Source organism: Kogia breviceps, chromosome 16, assembly GCF_026419965.1.
Source record: "Kogia breviceps isolate mKogBre1 chromosome 16, mKogBre1 haplotype 1, whole genome shotgun sequence".
Lineage (NCBI taxonomy): Eukaryota > Metazoa > Chordata > Mammalia > Artiodactyla > Physeteridae > Kogia > Kogia breviceps.
In genome coordinates, this window is record NC_081325.1 from 25,038,399 (window position 1) to 25,061,481 (window position 23,083).

At 39.9% G+C, this 23,083-nt stretch overlaps 1 protein-coding gene across 6 annotated transcripts in view; it reads right to left on the minus strand.

Annotated features, from left to right (window-relative positions):
* DGKH (diacylglycerol kinase eta) overlaps nt 1–23,083 on the minus strand; it is a 185,034-nt gene that overhangs the window by 87,914 nt on the left and 74,037 nt on the right. For all 6 annotated transcript variants that reach the window (XM_067016163.1, XM_067016162.1, XM_059041725.2 and 3 more), the window contains exon 4: nt 19,791–19,871. In XM_067016163.1, coding sequence (XP_066872264.1) covers nt 19,791–19,871 — 81 coding nt within the window. The remainder of the gene's footprint in view (nt 1–19,790; nt 19,872–23,083) is intronic.

Below are 23,083 nucleotides of genomic sequence, written 5' to 3' on the forward strand. Positions count from 1 at the left end.
TCTTAGTGGGCATTCCTGTAATGTAGAGGAGGACATATCAAACATCCCCATAGGCTCTCATAGTAAAGGGGGAGGCATTAGTCATGAGCTTGAGGAAGCCTGTCCCAAAGCTGCTTATTTTCCTATCTAAGCAGAAGGTATATATCATCTGGATAAGATATTAATTTCAAAAATCAAACTACTACAATAATTACCTATACATTGATATAAATATTTGAGAATTCTGTAGCATAGATATGAAATGTTACTCCCTTGGGGCAAGATTCTACGAAAAAACTGCAAGTATTGAAAAAATAAATTCTAACGGAAATTTGTTTGTAAGTACATAAAACATTTATTCTGAAAAATCTACTCATTATAGAAAGGGAAAGACTCCTGGACGAGAGCAGAACATCTTTGCTAGGAGTATGTGTCTTCTTATCTACAAGAACACTTGACTATAGACTTATGGCAAAAAGAGAGTAACTCATTGATGCTTCAATCATCTCTGTAAATTAAGTATGGTGTTAATTTTGTTACAACATATTGAAGAGAAAAAGAAAATCTAGAAGCTCAATGAGTTGTCCACAATTACTTAATCCACTTCCTACATAAGGAGTTTAAAAAGTGTTATAGCAAATTAAAAAAAAAAAAAGATTATTCCTTCACTGTAAAATACTGAATTGAGTAACTATGGTCAACTCAGTAAATCTCTTTCACAGTTTCTCCATACCTAGGCTTTGTTTGAGAAGAAAGATGGAAAAGAGGTAGAGCTAAAACTGGCAACCATATTTTGAGGGATGCCTACTGAAGAATGAGGGGCCAATACAATGATGTGAAAGATCTGCTTTAAAACACTTCAGATAAAATAGGGAAAAGAGAATAGATGAAGCAAGTGTGGCAACATCTAGATAATAGTAAGAGCTGGGCAGTTACCATGTGAGCGTTCATCACAGTTATCCTGAGTCTGTGTATATTTGAAATTTTTCACAATTAAAAAAAATGTACCAAATGTTTGGGAACCCCAGGCAAAATCCTTCAAGGAACTAAGAAGATGAGGGATGTGGGTGTCTTAAGTCTCAGCTTGCAGGCCATACCCACCAGGACCCAAGCCTCTGACCTCCTACCTCTTTCTCCCATAGCAAACTCAAATTAGATGAGTAATGTGGTTCCCTTTCTCGAGTGACCTAAAATGTCCAACAGAAGCTAGTGAAGTAAGACTTCTGATTACTGACTGAGATGGGGTGGAAATAAGCTGCAGAGAGCTGTGCAAATTTTACTTCCATATAATTCCCGAGTTTCAGTGACTCTGCTTAACATTAGTTCTGTAAATCGTAAAACTTGACTAAGGAATCATGGCTTCATAACAATGTCAATTTCTGTGCTAATTTGATTTTCCTCAAATATAAATAAAACATAAATTCTGGTACCTGTTTCCGTGAAAAGAGGAACCACAGATGTCAATACTATCAGTACCAATATTCTCAGTATTTCCACAGGATCTCACTTTCTAAAAAGCAAAGTTACCCTTTACTTGAATTTTAAAATATAAAATACTCTAAAATCAAACTTTTATTGAAAAGCATTTAATGAAATATTAACACAATAAAACAGAGACGTGTAAGGTGGCAGAATCCAAATATTTTTCCAAGGAGCAACTGAATTCAACACTGTATAATTTATATAGTCTTAGAATCCTTACAAAAACTGTAAAAGAAAGCAGCCTATTTAACATCTTTATGGGAATATCTTGTCTTTAAGGCTTTGTTTCATAGTAATGGTCCTAACCGTCACTTCCCAGAAGCACCTGGTTCGCTAGAGAGCCAAAGGTAGAAGGACATAGTGAAATCTTACAGGGTAAAGATGACAGTCCCTTTGAAGTCGTGCTCCTTTCCCTGCTCTCCCTGGAAAAGGACACATGGCAAAGGCTTCAGGGAGTCTACCAGGAAAGGTTATAAGCGTTACCTGCTGGAGTATGCTACTGTATCATTTACATAGATAAATTCCTTGTACAATGACAAACCACTGTTTCTCTGAAGACTAATAAAGAAAGTTTGGATCCAAGTCAGTATTAAAAGTCTCTTGGAATTCAAATGAACTATAATTATTAATGTTAGTCAATCCCTATTGTATTAGTTTCCTATTGTTGCTATAACAAAGTATTCTCATACAGTTGTAGTAGTCAGAAGTTTAAAATCAAAGGTTTCAAAGGGCTGCATTCCTTCTGGAGATTGGAGGGGAGAATCTATGTCCTTGTTTTTTCAGTTTCTAGAGGCTGCCTACATTCCTTGGCTTGCGGTGCCTTCCCTGCACCTTTCCAACCGATTGCTTCCACTGTCTCATCTTCTCTGACTCTGTTTCCTCTTGCCTCCCTCTTATAAGGACCCCTGTGATTACACCGGGCCCACTCCAGTAATCCAGGATAATCTCATCTCAAGATCCTTAACATAATCACAACCACCGAGTCCCTTTTGCCATATAAAGGGATGTTCACAGGTTACAGGAATTAGGATGTAAACACCTTTAGGGTTCATTATTCAGCTTACCACACCCACAAAGTAACTATAATACATAGTTATAACTTTTGATATTGCAATAATGAACTGGTAAATCAATGACATCTCTACTATATTTTCTTATTATAGTCACAATTTTAATTACTATCCATGGATGCAAACAACTTTTCTTCAAAGGAATTAATAATTCAGTTCCTTAAAAATAGGAGGCTCTCATGTTGATAAATAAACAGAATTATTACTCCTGCAGCATCCTACATTTTCAGAGTGCCTTGCTGTCAATATGGTCACATACATTATCTCAGTTAATCATCCATATATATATAGTTGGCCTACGTGATAGGTAAAAAGAAATTTAACTTGTTTAAAATCACAAACTCGCTAAATAGGAGAGCCAGAGTTTACAGTCAGAACTTCCGGCTTCATATAATAACCCCTTTCCTTGTTAAACCAGACAAGTAGAGTTTCTTTCTCAGCTGCCTTTATGTGCACCACACAACCCTGCTGAAAGTGAAATCTCTTGTGCTATAATTTGACCTAACCAACTCTAAGAAACCAAGTGTCATCAAAACAATTACGTCGATTGAAAACAAAAGCGTTAGGATAAAGAAAGTTTCAGATTAGCAATAACAAAATAATATTCCCTGTAAATAAGCTACAACTTCATTTAACTATATAATAGTATTTATAACTAAAATATCACTAAAAATACACTTAGCTCACCAAAATTGGTTTAAAAAAAGATCTAAAATTACTGATCAGCATTCTAAGAGGAGGCCAAAATCAAGTAATATTTACGCTGCCAATATAAAGCAAGTCGATTTCACAACTACCAAAGGGAATTAAAAGAATTCAGAACTGAAAGCCAGGCCACACAAATCAGCTGCGTAATTCTATGTAGTTTGCTTACTGTTTGCAAGTTTGCAAGCTCCCCATAAGGTCTCCACTTTCACTCTCCACCACAAGGTGCTATTCTCCCCTTTATAGCACTTTTCTCCACTTAGATAATAACATCTGATTATTTTCTGACTCCATCCACTTCATGTCTGTTGCACAACTGTATTCTAAAAGTCACACACACACACACACACATACACACAAAACATAAATAAATAAATAATAAAAAAATACAAGTCAAACACAAGTGTAGCACAGAGCATATTAATGTCTTAAGCAATGGGCAAAGATAATGGGTTAGATGAGCTATAACATTATGAGAAAAGTGCTGAAGGTTACCTACGGTGATAGTTTAAAAACTTACACTCTCTATTTGAATCCATCCCTCAAACTACTCATTCAGTCACTAGAAAATGTAAAGAGTGCCTATTATATGCCGAGCAATATTGCAGCCCTGGAAATACTCTGTTCTTTCACTCAAGGAGCTCATGGTACAATGGGGGACACAGATACGTAATTTCAATATAATCAGTTCCTGTCCCCTTCCAAACCACTTGGCCTGACTTACAGATCCTTCAAGATCTGAACCCTTATCTGTGCTCTCAGCACCCAGCGTGCAACTAGAATACAGTGAAAGGGCAGCTAACCAAAACTGAAGGATCAGGGAAAGCTTTGTGGGAGATGATACTCAAGCATTTAAGGATGAATGTCAAGTAAGGTTTCGGAGGGGGTGGGGAGAAAGCCAGAGAAGGGGAAAGGAGGAAGGGATATTGCAAATGAAGGGACACACAAACACACAGATGAAGAAAGGTCAAGGTAAGGACTGGTATTTTAAGTAGTGTGATAATGACAATCACAGGTTGAAGAACAAAGAGAAACCAGAGAGGTAGTTACGAAAAACCTTTTAGCCACACTCAGGAGTCTGGATTTGATCTTCAAAGTGACAGAGGGCTACGAAAGGACTGCAAGCAGGAAAGAGACACAAAATACTTTATTTTAGAAAGATAACTCTGGCAGCAATGGAGTGGGTCAGCTGGGTAGTCAAGAGACAGGGGAGAAGACTCTTACGAAACTGTGGGAAAGGCAAGACAGGACAAGAGTTCAGGGTGGCGATGGGGCTGCTGTGGATAGAAGCAGTCTATGAAGACTGGAGCCAACAGCAGAGATGATTAAGGGTTTAATAGCTTTTTCAGAGGCAGCATTAATGGGCCTTGGTGACTGGCTGTGAAGAGAGATAATGAGGGAGCAGTTTAGATGACTCCAGGTTTCACATTTAGAATGAAAATCACTGTAAAGCCCAAAATACTATTTATGGAGTAATTATAACAGGCAGGACCTGTGTGTGCTAAAATATGTCATATCATTTATCATATATCATTTCATATATCATAGCATACCATATCACATCATATATCATAGCATACCATATCACATCATATATCATATCGTACCATATCAAATTTCATCCACACAACTCAAAAAGTAGCATCCATTTTACATTTGAGGAACCTAAGGCTCAGAAAGGTTTGTAACTTGTCCAAGGTCACAAAGCACATGTAGAATTTGAAACTAAATTGTGTCTGCTTTCCTAGCCATCTACCAGAGAATGAAAGAATAGCAAAGAATTTACTGGCATTATCCTAAAAGGATAGACAGAACAGGCTGTACAAGCTCCTCACTTTTCCTCCCCTTAAAAGATAATCAGGGATATTACAGTTATATCTCAATCCTATATATACTTGTACATTCTTTAAAGATGAACAACAAAAGGTACTGGTAAAATAATACTAATACTAAATTTAATTTACTAACATAGACAGGTTTCTGCAAACCAGACACCTTTGGAGAACAAAATTTTGACAAGATTAGATAATCATATGTAGCACTGTATTTGAAGTATTACATTGTCCATGGGAAACTGAAAGGTTTTTCTGTTTGTTCAGTATGAATTTTAATAACAAGGAGCACAGTGATTTCAGAAATTCTTTACGGAGGCTGTGACACACACTTCCCCCGTAAACTAGCAGTGGCTGTGCGTTAATGGACACAGGAAAAGTTTTAACGCTCAGCTAATATTTTTCGGCTGCACCAGCAGCTGGAATAATGCACTGGCCCCATTTCCTTGGCACCGCTCCTTTGGTTTGTAACCACACGCTGCTTTGTACAGAACACATATGCAATGGGAATTGTCAAAACAAAATAATTATCTTGTTTGTACTGGTCACCACAACACTAAGACATGTCGAAAATCTAAAATTTCCATTACACCATAATCACACTTAAGGAATAGGGAAGATGTCTGAATATGCTAGAAATGTAAAAAGAGCCAGGAAAACGATACTTTTAAAAGTACTTTAAATCGTTTTAATAGTCTTTAAAGCATCTTCATCAATCACCTCCTAGACACCAGGATATCTTACCATCATTTTAAATTCTCAGTGTCCAATTCACAATGTCTTCTTTTCACGCCCCACAGACCTGCTTGTATTCTTGTTTTCTACCCTTAATTAAAGGCATCATTTACGTACCAACCCCCCCCCAAATTCAACAACCCTACGTTAGTTTCCTCCTCTCCCTTCTCCCTTCTCTTTGGCCATTGTTCTCCTGACTTTCCCAAAACAACTCTCATCTATCCCTTCCTTTCTTCCTATTACAGGTGGTCTGATATGTACCCTTATCATGGTTTCCTTGACACTGCAGCAGTGTCCAACTTGGGCTTCCTACTAAGATCCATCACTCTTGTCAAATGCATCTGCTAGGAAGCTGCCAGAAAGGGCTTCCATGTCGCATCTAAAATTTTTTTGAATAAGTAATCTGTGACACAAAAAATATTTCAAAATATATTTAGAAGGAAAAGTACCTCTCCTTTTTCGAGCCTGTCCCCAGCTACCAAGTTTCCTTGCTGAAGGCAAACATCTGTAAGCTTCTGTGTACCCCTCCAGAGACATTTTTTGCATTTACAACAAATCTGTGGTCTTTTAAGGTTTAAATGCATGCGTGTGTGCACACACACAGTGACATTTTATACATGCATGCTGTTTCACATCTGGCTTTTCCCGCTGAATAAAACTTGGAGTTTGGTGTGTCTTGTTACATAGAGAGCTGATTCATTCTTTTTCATGGTTGCATAACATTCTACAGTGTGATATATTTCATCATTCATTTCAACCAGTCTCTAATTTGTGCTTTTGGATTGTTTCCAATCTTTCCCTATTACAGTGTGCAATAAATATCCTTGTACATATGTCTTTGCACACATAATTGGTACATTTCATCACCTCTGCTAATTCTGGATGATGTGGGCAGTAAAGGTGTTGATGAATCTAAAAGACTTGAAAAAACTTTCTTTACAATCTACCCCATAAAGTATGTATCTTGATCGTATTGTGTTAAGGCCCAGGTTAAAATTTTTCTCAGTAGTCATTTTGAGTAGTCATGTCAGTGCTTGCTGGTGGACATGCTTCTACCCATCCTGAAAAGGCACATACAACCTAGAGCATCGTCACAGGAACAACACTTTACCTGTACGAAAACAAAACAAAACGAAACAAAACACTGAATTTTTACAAAGGTCTCCAAAGGGAGAAGGATTTGCTGCTTTGTCCTGACAGCCTTTCTTACATTATGAGCCTAACAAATAGGGAAGTTCTAATTGAGCAACTATGAAAAATTAATTATTGTTCGCATCTTTTACTAATGGAATTCTGAAAGAGAAAATGGCCATTTGTGCAGAAACCAGACCACAGAGGCCAAACATTCAATGCTTATAAACATGAGATCCCTAGAACAACACATAGAATCCTGTGACTCTTCCCACTTGAAATATTAGCAGCAGGACCGTACGACTTCTGGTTACTACCCCAGTTAACTACCCACCATCAGACATTCATACTATATAGGGTTGTGCTAGATTATTACAAAGCATTAGTGAAGTGTGTAAAAGCATCCCATTTGCAGGGACAAGATACCCTACCAACTGATCCAGACAGACCATGTCATTAGGTGATGTCCGGTGTCTGGACCAATGGAAGACACAACTCAACCTTGCTGGAAGGGGCCCAATTAAGCGCTGATGTCAAGGGCCAGGTTATCCTATGGCCACACCCTCTACTCTAAGATGCCAGCTCTGTTTAATAGCGTCTTGATAATAATCTGTTTCTCTCCAAGATTTAAAGACCATCTTCTGCCTTGAATCCCACAGTAGGGGGCAGCTTACAAGAAACTTCTGAAAGTATCCACAGCTGTCCGATCTTTCATAAACCCTGACCAGCCAACACAGCCTGCGTGTCAGGACTGTCCAAAAGCCTTCAGATCTGCTGCCAGCAAGTCTCATCCTGTGACAACGAGCAAAACTAAAAAGGAAAAATATCTCCAGCCGGAGGGCAATCCACCTGCGTGTTGTCAATAGGAAGGTCTCGCTTCTGATGCCCCTTGTCTGTTGCTGACTAGATTGTCATTTGTCTTCCAGGAGTAAAAACCAACCTTTGCCTGCCTGCATTGAGATTTGATCTTGGCGAAGTTTAAACTGGGTCCATGGAAACGCTGAAGGCAGAAACTACTGAACTGAAAAATCTCTCCTTTAAACACTTTTTTGTGGGAAATTAAATTCTTACCAGAGACCTGTCACAATGCAGAGGGCCATCAAAACTGCTAATCCTCTCTCTTCCGTTAAAGATAATTCACCTAATGACTATCACCAAAACTGACCCTGGATGGAAACCAAGCAAGCACTCTAATCATTGCTAGCTGGTACACTGGTCTACACACCCTTCTTTCCACTTGTAAGGTAATGAGGATTCACTAGGAATGACCAGACTGGACTAAATCCTATTTAAAATGTTGATTACTGCTATTTCACTCATAAAATTCCAATATGCTATTCATCCTCATGGAAAATTCACAGGCTTTAAATATTAATTCTCCTACTTGTTAACTACATAAATGTACAAACTTATGTTCTCTGAACCTCACCTCTTCATCTATCAAAGGGAAGGAAGGATAACTACTTCATGGGCTCAATGAGATAATGAAGTGAGTTATAAACTAAAAATTACCTGCTGTGTGCTCATTACTCCTTACTGCGGGTTACAGGACAGACCAAAGAGGTTTTGGAAATGAATAATCATTTATTTTTCTTATCTATATTAATAAACATCTTAAATTTTTAAAACGTGTAGAACAATAGGCTTTCCTTGGTACTGTTTTAATATTTCATTAACATTCAAGGAGAACTTAAAACTATTTTAATATTTAAAAAAAATAAGTGGTTGCTTTAAATTGTCTAATGGAGCCCAAATCTGAAAAGTGTAATGACGTGTTCTCATTTTTAGAGCATTCCATGCCAGATGCAAGGCCAGATTCTGAAGTCATCAATAAGGCCAGGTGTGATGAACAAAGCACCCCTTTTTGTGTGCCTGTCATTCGGGTTTTGTCAGGGTGATTCAAGACTGCAGGAGGCTTGGATCACTCGTAAGGCCCAGGACGGCAAACATCTCTGGAATTTTCTGGAGCGTTTGAGCACCCCCACGGCTCTTCACTATTCCCAGTTTCTCAACAAGGCACCAAGGGTTCTGACTTCCTGGGAGATCTGGAACATCAAACTCCTTAGAAAACAGGACTCTACCCTGCTGGTCAGTATAGAACTTCCAAGATACTAAAACTCTTCAGGATTCTGCTGTTTCAGTCAGAGGCCACAGGATAACAGGATATTTCTAGCTGATATCCAGATATGGAGGATGGTCTGGGTTATTTTTGTTTTAATTTTTTTTACTCGTAGTTTATTTTCCCATGTGAGGCCTCCATTCCAGGTACCTCTGTGAGGCAGGATGTGATCTCTTACAGGGTTTGAGCTTGCCTTCTGTACCACAAACAGGGATCAGAAGTCAGAGCTAACCTAAATGAGTATGGAACTAAGGAGCCTTCAACTAAGAGGCTTCAGCCACGTCAAGACCACAGTGAAGTTCAAGTAAATCCCATAGCCCTTCTCCAAAAGGGGCGTGGTGAAGCAGCCAGGCTGGCGGCCTGAAGAGATCTCCTGTGAAAGTCTTCACAGCTTAGAGGCCTCTGTACAACTGGATGGCTGGTCAGCCTGGGGCTGCTCTTTTGAAACATGAGCAACCCTTGCCCGTCATCATGCAGAATCTCTCAAAGGAGAAAATGGATCTAGAAGTGAAGTCCACATAGCTACAGCTGCTGTCTCCAAGATCATGGTGCGAGTGACAGCATCAGCTCAGGACCAGCCGCCTGGAACCTGGGAAAGGCCTAGTACGTGGAACATATCAGTGAAATGCAGATTTACAACTAGCCCAAGCACAGGAGGCTGTGCAGCATGTGGCCATTCATCAGGAGCCTCAATACGGCAGGGGTACTGTGGAGGTCAACCCTCCATGATACAGGCCTGACCTTTCATCTGGGTGGACGTCTTCCATTGGCCATCCCCAAGGTGCCTGAGGCTAAGGCTTCCCAGGGAACCAGCTTCATAAAACACTGGTGTTAAGGGTCAGGAATAAGCAGTTCCACACGGTCACCATATTTTGGTGGCAGAAATACTGACACCGGCTATGTGTTTGTGGAGAAAAGCAGATGAAGCAGTCCAGAGGATTTTGTCTATGGAATCCTGAATGGTCGAAGAGTTTGCACAATCTCTTCTCTTTCTTATAACTTGGGCCCCTGTGATGACACAGTTTCTAGTCTTAGTTGGGAGGCGGCTCATTGCTTTTTGTATCCCAAGAATCCTATTCTAAGGCCACACACTTTAAAGACAGGGACCTACTCCTGGAGGCTTTTAAACTTTTTCAAAATAAGGTACTCAGTTGCCAATTCCTTTTAGTCACCACTGTATATCCAGAATCTAGCACAGTGTCTGATATATACAGCAAGCTTTTGATAACTATTTGCTAATGAATGAATGAATGTCGAAGGGCAGTTCTGGAAGTGGAGGACCAGGTGGGTAGTGGGCCGCTGTGCAACAGCCTAGGAGGATAGGAAAGGTATGGAGGCAGCAGGCGCAGGTTACTGACCAGGAGCGCCATTCTCTTCCTGAGTCATGGATCTTCAGCAAGGCCAGGACAGGGTAAGGGGCAAGTGGTAATGCCAAGCACGGCTACTTAACACTGTACCCTGTCTGGACCTCCAGGGACACAGTTCTCTCGACAATGAGCCCTCTTTCCCAACATTTTGATGGTGTCTATTCATACCATCATTCATCAGAGGGTCTGTCTGATGAAACCGATCTGGAGACCCATGGTCTGATTATGCAACCAAGCCCAGGTTCCCAGAGCTCCCGAGCTGCCAGAATACTCAAGGACACGCTCGCTGGTTCTTGCCTTACTTTAGAAAGTCCATTTGAAAGATGTATGGAAGGTTACTAGTGATGGTGGAGACCTCAGTTAATCTATTTGAAAGGTTCATGGAAGAGTACTAATGAAGGTGAAGACAAAGGCACAGTTCTCCCACCCACACCTTATTTCCACCACAAGATTTCAGTCTAGCTACAAAAGGACAAACATTTTCTTACCTCCTAAGACTTTGGCCTAAGGAAGGACACGATAACGTAAAGAAGTATTTCTCTGGGTTATACTCTTGGAAAAGATCTACATCACTCAATGAAAAGATAAACATGATACTCCCACAGAGACAATGATACGACATTTCATCTCTAAAAGCCTGGTGTCGAAGTTTTAGGAACCCAAATACAAATTTCAAACTTAACGTATAAATTATCAGATTCATAGTATAAAGTCTAACCTAAACTGTATATAAGTCAACTTTAAAAGGGAAAACAATAACTCCTCAAATTGCATTAATGTGGTATCACTTGAGAGTGCAATACAATATTTTAACCAACATAGACATTAAAAAATATGAGTCTTGCTACTATCCAGCTTCTAATAATTACGTGGAAATACTGCAATGGTTAATCATAGGCAGAATCGTGTTTGTAAGACTTATTGTTGGTATAAAAATAATCTGAGTCTCATGATTTGTAGATTTCAAACAAGGATACACATATTTATGGGTATATTATAATACTACACCATGGGGGAAAATTAGGAAACTGTGCTCTCTAGGTTAAAACTTGAAATAACACCTTTCTCTCAAAGAAAAATTAGAGTTTTCAAATATCATTCATTCCTTCAACAAGACACATTCCTTCATTCATTTAACAAATATTTATTGTCTTTCCACTCTATGCCTGGCCCTGTGTTAGTCTTGGGGATTCAGTGGTGAAGAAGACAGTCTTTGTACCTAAGGAAATTTCAGTCTCCACCATCTCCCCTCCACATACACACACCATGCAACACTCTCCCCAATAGGATTCTTGAAGGAAGGTCGCTTAGCTCCTGCTGTGCCCTATAATGAGACAGAGTGTGTAAAATGTCCAGCATGGAGTAGAGCAAGCTCTACATCCACTGCTCCTTGCCTACTCCCAAAAAATGCCAAGAGCTGAGAGCCCCAAATTCTGTACTAGCTGCACATAGCTGTCAGTCATCCAACCTTGAGATAGTCATTTCGGCGCCTTGAACCTGAGTCTGCTCTGAGGACGCTCTTCTTGAAGGTCACTTTCTGATCACAAGGAATAAGATGACTAGAGATTTCTAATAATGGGCAGAGCCATTACCTCACTAGAGGCCTATTCCATCAGATGACACAGTTATAAAGTTCTCTTTTGTGTAGAGCTGAAACTGTCTCTCCGTGAATTCAACCATGGATCTTTGTCCTGTACGCCAAACCTGTCTACTGCTTCTTATCCATAATAATCCCTCATATATTGAAAAGATATAACATCTTCCCAAGTCTTTAAAATATAAAGTGCCTTTAATGTCAATCGATCCCATTTTCCGGACCTTTTTAAATAGTATTAGTTACCTGCCTCTGTGAGGTCTTTATCAACCTTTCTATTTAACATGTAGTGCCCACAATAAAATACAGTGCTCTAAATTTGTAGTACAACCAGCAAGTGCTTGTGATACGTCTAGTAGCACAATATAAGACTCTATGATTGGGCTTCCCTGGTGGCACAGTGGTTAAGAATCTGCCTGCCAAAGCAGGAGACACGGGTTTGAGCCCTGGTCCAGGAAGATCCCACATGCCGCGGAGCAACTAAGCCCATGTGCCACAACTGCTGAGCCTGCGCTCTAGAGCCCGCGAGCCACAACTACTGAAGCCCCCGTGCCTAGAGCCCGTGCTCCGCAACAAGAGAAGCCACTGCAGTGAGAAGTCCACGCACCACAATGAAGAGTAGCCCCCGCTTGCTGCAACTAGAGAAAGCCTGCTCACAGCAACGAAGACCCAATGCAGCCAAAAATAAAGTAATAAAATTAAAAAAATAAAAGACTCTATGATTGACTTGGAGGAGAAAAGACAACTGAACGTGTAAAAAGCAACCCCAGGAATACTATCTGAATCATACTCATTTACAACTCCACAATAAAAAGGCAGGATAGCAGAGCAGTCAAGAGTACAGATTGAGGCCATATAACCCAGATGGGTTCAGATTCTAGCTATTTATATGTATTGGATGTTAACCTCTCTGTTTCAGATTTCTCCCCTATAAAATGGGAAGCATAATAGAACCTACCTTATAAGACTGATATAAAAAAGTGAATGAGTGATCAGATATAAAGCAGTTATAAGAGGTACAGAGTAGACTAAACATTATCAAATAAAATAGGCAACTTATTTATCTAAGTGATTATATATTAACATGTTTATCTAAATGCCTGTTTTGCAATGTGCATTCACAAATGACATAAAAAGAAAATAACTTTTCATTACTTCCATGTATCTAAAGATTGAGTTATTAACGGATAAAAGTAAATTGACACTTCCTTAGGTTCAAAGGATGTGATAACTCTCTTAAGAGAGAAGATGAAGTGAATTATATTAACAGAGAGGAAGCTATGAGGAAAATAGAATAAACAGAAAGTACACATGAAAGAAACAAGTTCTTAAGAACATTTTCCCCCTTCCATGAAAACACAGCCTGCTCATTTCGACTGTACTATGAATGCATAATTTTCAGCACTTTATGTGCAGTGAGAGTATTCTCTTTATTGGTTTGTTTTTATGTCTACTTTGAAAAACCTCATCACACGAGTCATCATCTAATGCTAATCAACTTTCAGTCATGTCTACCGTGGCAAGTGACCTCTGAACTAAAATGACTCTGTTTCAGTGCTCATTTAGTTCTAAAAATAAGTGCTGTCACATGGCATCTGTTTCCATACAACGAAGCCAGCATGGATATGAACTAACCATGGGACTTCAAACACACTTGTAGATCACTCACTAACAATGCTAAGGGTGGTTAAATAAACAAAATGAATTACCTCTGTAATTCTTTCTAGTTAAAAAAAAAAAAAAAAAAAACCCTTTCTTTATAAACCTTTGTAAGAAGTTTTACCAATGTTGATACAATTTCTTGAAAAATGATGACTCATTTATTTAAGGTTTAGCCCAAACTTCATTAAAATTTAAAGAAAACAGTCATTTGAACAGTACACTTTGAAAGCCTAATGTATACCACATCATTGTGATGGCTTTCAGATCATTAAAAAGCTCTTCTTTAGCAAATAACATTTACCTAACAAGGAACAACTGTATTCCATTTGTTACAAAATTGGTTGCTTTTCCCAACAGTACTTATTAATATTAGATACAAGTGGAAATAAATAAATCTTCACTACACCTCTGAGAAATAGGCAGCATGGAATGTTTTCTCAAGATAAAGTTCATCCATATTCGCTTTCAAAATTCCCAAACTTTTTTTTTTTTTTTGCGGTATGCGGGCCTCTCACTGTTGTGGCCTCTCCCGTTGCGGAGCACAGGCTCCGGACGCGCAGGCCTGGAGGCCATGGCTCACGGGCTTAGTTGCTCCGCGGCATGTGGGATCTTCCCGGACCAGGGCACGAACCCGTGTCTCCTGCATCGGCAGGCGGATTCTCAACCACTGCGCCACCAGGGAAGGGAAGCCCACCAAACTTTTAAAAGTTGGCAATACTGTCACTTGTGAAGGGAATCAAGAGATAATACGTTTGTGATAACAGTTGCCACCAAGATGTATCAAACTGTACGTGCTCATCACTGTGCTAGGTATTTTGGTGCATTTATTACCACATTTCATTTAATCCTCGTAACCTATGAGGCAGATACCATTATTACCCTCAATTAAAGTTAAGGACACTGAGATTTATAGCAGCTAACTCATTTGTCTAGGGTCACCTAACTAGACACGGCCAAGCCACGACCCAAACCCTGGCTGTTTGACTTCAGTCTTAAGCTCTGCAATTGGAAAAATTTTTAAAAAGCTGGGGATAGACATGCCATGATTAGTGAGAAAGAGACGAAGAGAGCTGTGGATGTGAGAAGAAAGAGAACAGAGGCAAAGACTAACCAGATGGAAGGAATACTGTGCAATAGGAAAGAGCCCTGAGTTAAACATCAGGAGATCTGTAATCCCTTCCCTGGGGGGCAACAGTAGGACCAAAGGGAAATCAATTCTCTCTAGTTTAATATAAGAAGAGCACACTCACATACAGCACAGAGGTATGTTAAAGATAAAAAGGTCAAAGTGGGGCTTCCCTGGTGGCGCAGTGGTTGAGAGTCCGCCTGCCGATGCAGGGAACACAGGTTTGTGCCCCGGTCCGGGAAGATCCCACGTGCCGCGGAGCGGCTGGGCCCGTGAGCCATGGCCACTGAGCCTGCGCGTCGGAACCTGAGCTCCACAACAGGAGAGGCCACAACAGTGAGAGGCCCGTGTACCGCCAAAAAAAAAAAAAAAAAAAAAAAAAAAAAGGTTAAAGTGAAAATAAAACTCCCAAACACCATGCAAATATCAATAAAATAAAAAAAAGAAAACAATTAAAAATGGACCAAAAAAATTAAGAATGTTTCACTGATTCCACAGTCATAGAAAATGTCATGGTAGAATTTAAACTACAAATAAATTAATTGTGAACATTAAAGTAAACACTCATAAAAATGCTAATAAGGCTGTCTGGAACTGTTCTTTTCTGTTCCCTGATCATATCACTGACACCGAACACAGAAAATGCATTCAACGTTAGTAGGTTTGGTTGTTGTTGCCTACTGCGGGAGACACCTGTTAAACCAGAAATGCAAACTTAGGTCAAAATCAGCCCAATGTAGGGTAATTAAAAAGTATATATGTATGTGCACGTGCGTGTGTGTGTATTTAATTTATCATATCCATTTTGACATTGTGAGACCTGGAGCAGAGGAATCCAGCTATTCTGTGAAACCAACAGAAACAGTGTAATAATAAATAGGCATTGTTTTACACCACTAAGTTTGTGGTAATCTGTTACAAAACAACAGAAAACTAATATAACACCTGAGGCAATTTAGACAACCCCAAAAACTAGACAATTATTAACTCCAGGGATGGGAGCATAGGCCTGTTTAAAAGTAATCATCGTGTAGGTAGGTCTTAACCATGTCTGCAGATCCTTTGACACCACCCTCAAGATGTCTGTGTCCCCTCCTCTGGAAGCTCAGTCAGTCTCAGTGCTTGCTCATAACCACAGAACGACTTCCCCAGCTAAGTCCGTTTCTGCCCTGCTCTCTAGAACACTCCCTGTAGAACCCATTTTACTAGAGTTCGACATTGGGTTTTGGGGTAAAGGACAGCTTTTCCACTTTCCATTTACTAATTATAGATTTTCCATCTACTATTGTCCCTTGTCAATATATCATCCTTAGGGACTTCGAGGCAAAGAGTAGTGGCTGCAATGAGGCAGAAGTCGGCTGTCGCTGCATTCCCCAGCCATAACACCACCAAACTACGCCATTAACCTCTGACACGAACTGGCCAAAATAACACCACGAGTAGCAGTCACTGGAACCCAGGAAGGTGGAACATTTAAATATTTAAAGATAGGGAGGATTGTCAATTACTGGTTGAAAACATACCTCTTATTCCATTTTATACCCTGGAAAGTTCTACCAAATTGATTTGCTATAAAACTCCAAGCAATCTGCCTAACGTTTTAGTCTTGCATTTCTCGTCCAACAAACTTCAGAAAAGAAGTTTGGTTGAGTGAAGCGTTGGAAATTTCTTGAAAATATTTCAACGAAAAAGTCTTCTCGTGCCCCAAATGAACTTTCATCTTATTAAGTAAAATCAACAAATACTTATGGATAAGGTACTATGAGATAAAAATGTATGACAGTGTCCCTATCCTCAAGGAGGTTATAAGAAACCTAAGGACTTAGCTAAACCCAAGGTGGAATATAGTAAGTTCTATGAGAAGGTACAAAAGGAGAGACTGCATATGCATGCAGTTGGAGGTCCAAGAAAGAGCTGTACGAAGGATTTGAATAACTCTCCCAAATCTTAAATTTCGGAACCCTCACTCAGACTAAACTCTAGATCCTTGTTGGGAAGAACCCCTTATTCACAACCCCACCACAAGTCTCCCCAGAGGGGAGAAAACTAGTGCTCACTTCCCAGGGAAGACAAGTGGTAAATCTGATAGGTGAATCGCCCTACCCGACCTTCACCTGGGAGGAAGGAAGAATAAGCAACATTTTGCCCTTCGGCCTCCAACAACTTATCAGAACCTCTGTAGTCAGTGGTTATTGGATCCTGTTCAGCCATTAATAAAGTCATCCCGTATTCCTTATGCTCCTTTCTCAAAAACTGAGAACTCAGAGGGGGAAGATGGATCAGTTACTGAGCCCTCAAACATCCAAGAATCCCTTTTAATCGTTCTGTCCAGTATGCCCTAGAAATCATCAATGCTGGGCCAACTTAGTTGTTTTTCTTTACTCCTATCTTTAAGAAAATGCTATAGGTCCAGGAATTAAGAGCATTACTTAATTTATCTCCAATCTCTGGTGGACACTATTTACTACCTAGTAATCTTCTACTGACCCCTGTTCAGTTTCGATTCTTATTTTCTATAGAAGCTCCTCCAGACCCTCCTAAAGTCTTATTCATAGCATATGACCTAATCTTCAATTTCACTGAGAAAACAGTAGTGTTTGGGTTTGAAATATATGAACTTCCTGCCCACACCTACTTCCATAAACTTTCTGTCTCCTATTCAAGGCTAATCTCTTAACCTGTGCCCTGGGTCCCAAGCCCTGCAGTTTACTCAGCAATCATGCTCCAACAATTATTCCCTTTCTCTCCTGCAGCTTCAGCTTTTGATTCTAACAGTTCTTTCCTCTCTTCATATAGACACACTCAAAACTCATTTTAAAAACAAAGCAAAAGATCCACAACAACAAAACCAGAACTGCCTCTTCAAACCTGAACATTCTTGTTGCTATATGCCTGCTCCTTCTTTTTGCGGTACGCGCGCCTCTCCCGTTGCGGAGCACAGGCTCCGGACCGCAGGCTCAGCGGCCATGGCTCACGGGCCCAGCCGCTCCGCGGCACGTGGGATCCTCCGGGACCGGGGCATGAACCCGTGTCCCCTGCATCGGCAGGCGGACTCTCAACCACCGCGCCACCAGGGAAGCCCTGTCTGCTCCTTCTTTTAACTGCCAAACTTGTGGGACAAGGAGTCCCTGCTGGCCCTCTCTGCCTTTCCACTTAGCATTCGTCATGCAGCCTACTGAATGCCACCCTCTACTGCAACTACTCGCATCAGTGTGACCAAATGACCTCCTGATTCACAAACTCAACAGACACTTTTCCTTTCTTCTTTGACTTGACCTCTCTACAGCATTTGATGTTTAACAACTTCCGTCTTGAAACTCCCTTCCACTGGCTTTTTATAAATCATTGCCTCCTGATGTTCCTTCTATACTTCAGAATGCTCTCTCTCAGTCTTTATTGGTCAAACCTTGCATTTTAACTTTTTCCCAGGATTCTATTCTTGGCTGTCCTCTCTCTTCTCAAACTCAACTGTCCCTGGGGAGGGGGTGGGGGAGGAATATTCACAGCATGAATTATCTCACATGCCCATAAATCAATAAGACTAAATCTGAACTCATTTGCTTCTTCTCCATCCCCTACCCTTACCGGTGCTTACCTCCAATCCATCATGGCACTGCTCTCTATTTGTTTATCTGTCTATCCTCCCTGCCCTGGCATGCCTAGGGGATGAACACAAAACACTGCTGTCCATAGTGGAAGCTTCCTAGGGCAGGGGCTAGGAGTGTGGAAGGGGTCAGCGACCTAGCAAGAACAATGCACCTGAGAGGACCTAAGGAAAATGTAGCTATAAAAGTATCCCAGGGACCTCCCTAGTGGTGCAGTGGGTAAGACGCCATGCTCTCAAAGCAGGGGGTCTGGGTTCAAACCCTGGTCAGGAAACTAGATCCCACATGCATGCTGCAACTAAGAGTTCACATTGCCACAACTAAGGAGCCCACGTGCTGCAACTAAGGAGCTGGCGAGCCACAACTAAGGAGCCCGGGAGCTGCAACTAAGGAGCCCACCTGCTGAAATGAAGACCTGGCGCAACCAAATAAATAAATAAATATTTAAATATTTTTTTAAGAAAAAGAATCCCAGATGAACTTCACTGAACTACACCATGAATATCTTGAGGGAAGTGATATACATATGTATATATTTTTTGCTCTGAATCCCTTGTGTTTATTAGCACAAATGCCTAGCACATGGTGGATCCTCAATTCATATTTAATTCATATTTTTGAAATCAAAGAAGTAGAAAAAGTATGGGATATCTGAGATAAGCTTTGAAGAATTAGTAGAATTTCAACAGCTGTTGATGGAGGAGGGATCATTTAAGTCAGAGGGAATGGAAAAAGCATTAGGTTCAGACAGAACTGCTGGACTGGTGGGATGTATAAGGACAAATAATTATCAGTATGCTAGAATGCTGAGGAAGGATTTTACAGGACTTTACAGCGGAGTTACAGATGCAACCTGACAGGCGATGGTGAGCCAGTGAGGTCTTTTAAGCAATGTGATTTGCAATTGGAAAAATATTAACTGGAACAGAGGACACTTCTTTAAATGGCTGCCAAATGAATTACCTAAGTGAGAAGAAATGAAGGCCTGAACTACAGCAACCAGAGTAACTGTAGATTGAAAGGAGAAAAATATTACTTTTAAGATTGAAGGTAAAAACCCAAACTTTTTGAATATTTAAGAACAGTGGAATTAGTTGAACATTAAAGGGAGGTGAAAATTTTAAGGCACTAAAATTAGAAGGTCTAAAAAGAAAACTATATAAATACTTAAAAAAAATACATTTAATACATCGGTTTATTGACCCAAACAATCATGACACATTGGGTGTTAGCATCTACAATGTACTTATCAAGTTTACTGTTCTTGGTGAGAACTCCAACACGTGTGACACACAGCTGGCAATTGAAGAGAGCGTTCAGTACAAGCTCACGAAACATCATTCTATAACTTTTGAGGGGGGAGTTACCAGAGTATACCCATACCGTGAAGCTGTTGTTAGCATTTTTTGTGCTTGCTTCAGCTACACTGGCATCTGAGAGGTCAACTTCATCAAATATCAGAGACTGTTAATGAAAAAGAACACAAACATGTCAAGTGCAAACCTAACTGAATGCTCCTCAATATTTTTTTTGTTTGTTTTTTTTACTGTCACAACACGACCATGAAGCTACGTCAGGAATTCGAAATAAAAAATGAAGAAAAACTAAAATTACTGATGATTGGTGAGTAAAACTATAAAGTTCAATGAACATATAAATTCCAAACTGTAAAGGACTTTAAAGAACTCCCCTGGCATATTGCTTCATTGAAAATGCTCTGTGCTCTCCAGAAGCATCGTTTATGGGAAACCTACTTCTCAGGGTATGACATACACACATACTCACACACTCCCCACAATGAGAAGAACTAGTCCCGTCTCAGCTCATGGACAGTTACTGAACTTTTTGAATGTGACCTTCCTCATCTGTAAATGTGTTCAAATGAGATGGTGCATGTGCTCTGCAAATATGACATTTCTTTTATACTCTTAAAAGAAGTTTTATTTATTTCTTTTCTTCTTTCTTTTTTTGCAGGCTCCAAAGTTTATTTTTCGTGTATGCTTAAAAGTGGTTTTAATCAAAAAAGTTTCAGTGGTAAAAAACTCCAAAGAAATAAAATCTTTAAAATGGACAATTGAGAAATTAGGAAATTCTAGTAAATAAATGTATCCTTCCCACTTTGAGTCAGCTGGTCCTTGTTCACAGTCATTCAATGTTCTACCAGTGAGGCAGGTATAACACCACTCCTCTAGGACTGCTAGAAAAGGAGGCTCCCTTATCTAATGACTTTTACCTCCCCCCAAGATCTCCAGGGGGTTATGCAACTCTACTTCAACCCAACCAATCTGACCGAAGACTTGTTCCCTGACTACAAGGAATTTATAATCTAGCACGGGAGCTGAAATAGACACAACTATTTTTAAGTAAGGGAGACTATTAAAAGTGGAAGAGCAGGGCTTCCCTGGTGGTGCAGTGGTTGAGAATCCGCCTGCCGATGCAGGGGATACGGGTTCGGGCCCCGGTCCGGGAAGATCCCACGTGCCGCGGAGCGGCTGGGCCCGTGAGCCATGGCCGCTGAGCCTGCGTGTCCGGCGCCTGTGCTCCGCAACGGGAGAGGCCACAACAGTGAGAGGCCCGCGTACCACAAAAAAAAAAAAAAAAAAAAAGTGGAAGAGCAGATACTACAAAATGCTATGTAAGGTCATAGCAGAAAACAAATGTTTTGGGCTTCCCTGGTGGCACAGCGGTTGCGAGTCCGCCTGCCGATGCAGGGGACACAGGTTCGTGCCCAGGTCTGGGAAGATCCCACATGCCGTGGAGCAGCTGGGCCCGTGAGCCATGGCCGCTGAGCCTGCGCGTCCGGAGCCTGTGCTCCGCAACGGGAGAGGCCACAGCAATGAGAGGCCTGCGTACCGCAAAAAAAAAAAGAAAGAAAGAAAACAAATGTTTTCTTTTGTGAATAATGGAATGAAGACAATTTTAGGTGGGCCTTAAAGAAAATAGGGAATTTCTTTAAGTGGAGATAGAGGAAAAATCATCCTGGGGATGGAAAACATGGGGCGAGGCTGTAGACTATTGAGTGGTCAGTGTTGTCTGGAGATAAATGTGAGAAGTCAGAATGGAGCCAGATCAGGGACAACCATGAACATAATGACTTTTAAAATAAGATTATTCTATTTTGTTATTACTTCCACAGCTGCATAAACTAAGAATTATGTTTGTTTGTTTATTTATTTATTTTTTACCTCCTGGTGTATAACTCTACTAATTATATCACAAACACGTGTTTTGTAATATAGAAATGATCGATTACCCTACTGGCACAGTAACAATAAATCTTACTATTTTTAAATTGCAGTAGAGTTGACATACAATATTGTGTTAGTTTCAAGTGTACAACATAGTAATTTGACAATCAAATACATCATCAAATGATCACCATGACAAGTCTGGTAACCATCTGTCATCATACAAAATGATTACAATATTATTAATTATATTCCACATACTGTATGTTAAATCCCCATGACATTTATCCCTCCCCTCTGGCAACCACCCATTTGTTCTCTGTATCTGTAAGTCTCTTTCTGTGTTGCTTTGTTTGTTCATTTGTTTTGTTTTCTAGATTCCACATGTAAGTGAGATTGTACGGTATTTGTCTTTCTCTGTCTGACTTATTCCACTCAGCATAATACCTTCTGTGTTCATCCATGTTGCTGCAAATGGCAAGATTTCATTCTTTATGGCTAATATTTCATTATATTCATTACTAATAACTGGTCTGTTCAGATTTTCTGTTTCTTCCTGATTCAGTCCTAGAAGATTGTATGTTTTGAGAAATGTATCCAGTTCTCCCAGGTTGTCCAATTTGTTGGTATATAATTTTCATAGTAACCTCTTATGATCCTTTGTATTTCTGTGATGTCAGTTGTAACTTCTCTTTCATTTCCAATTTTATTTATTTGGTTCTCTCTCTTTTTTTCTTGATGACTTTGGATAAAGATTTATCAATTTCATTTATCTTTTCAAAGAACCTGCTCTTAGGTTTTTGTGGGGTTTTTTAGTCTCTATTTCATTTAATTCCACTCGTAACTTTACTATTTCCTTCCTTCTACTAACTCTGGACTTGTTTATTCTCCTTTTTCTCATTCCTCTAGGTGTAAGGTTAGATTTTTTATTTGAGATTTTTCTTGTTTCCTGAGGTAGGCCTGTATTACTATCAAATTCCCCCTTAGAACTGCCTTTGCTGAGTCCCAAAGATTTTCGAACACTGTGTTTCCACTTTAATTTGTTTGAAGGTATTTCTTGATATCCTCTTTGATTTCTTCAACGACCCATTGGTTGTTACTGAGTTTGTTGTTTAGACTCCATGTGTTTGAGTTGTATTCCAGTTTTTCTTGCGGTTGATTTCTAGTCTCATACTGTTGTGGTCAGAAAAGATGCTTGATGTGATTTCAATATTTTTAAATTTATTGAGATTTGTAGCCTAATAAAAGATCTGTCCTGGAGTGTTCTACGTGCACTTGAAAAGAATGTATATTCTGCTGTTATGGGGTGGAATATCCTGTATATATTATTAAGTCCCATCGAGTCTAATGTGTCATTTAAGGCCAGTGTTTCCTTATTGATTTCTGTCTGAATGATCACATGATTACATTACATTGATGTAAAGGGGTGTTAAAGTCCCCTACTATTATTGTATTACTGTCAGTTTCTCCTTTATGTCTGTTAGTATT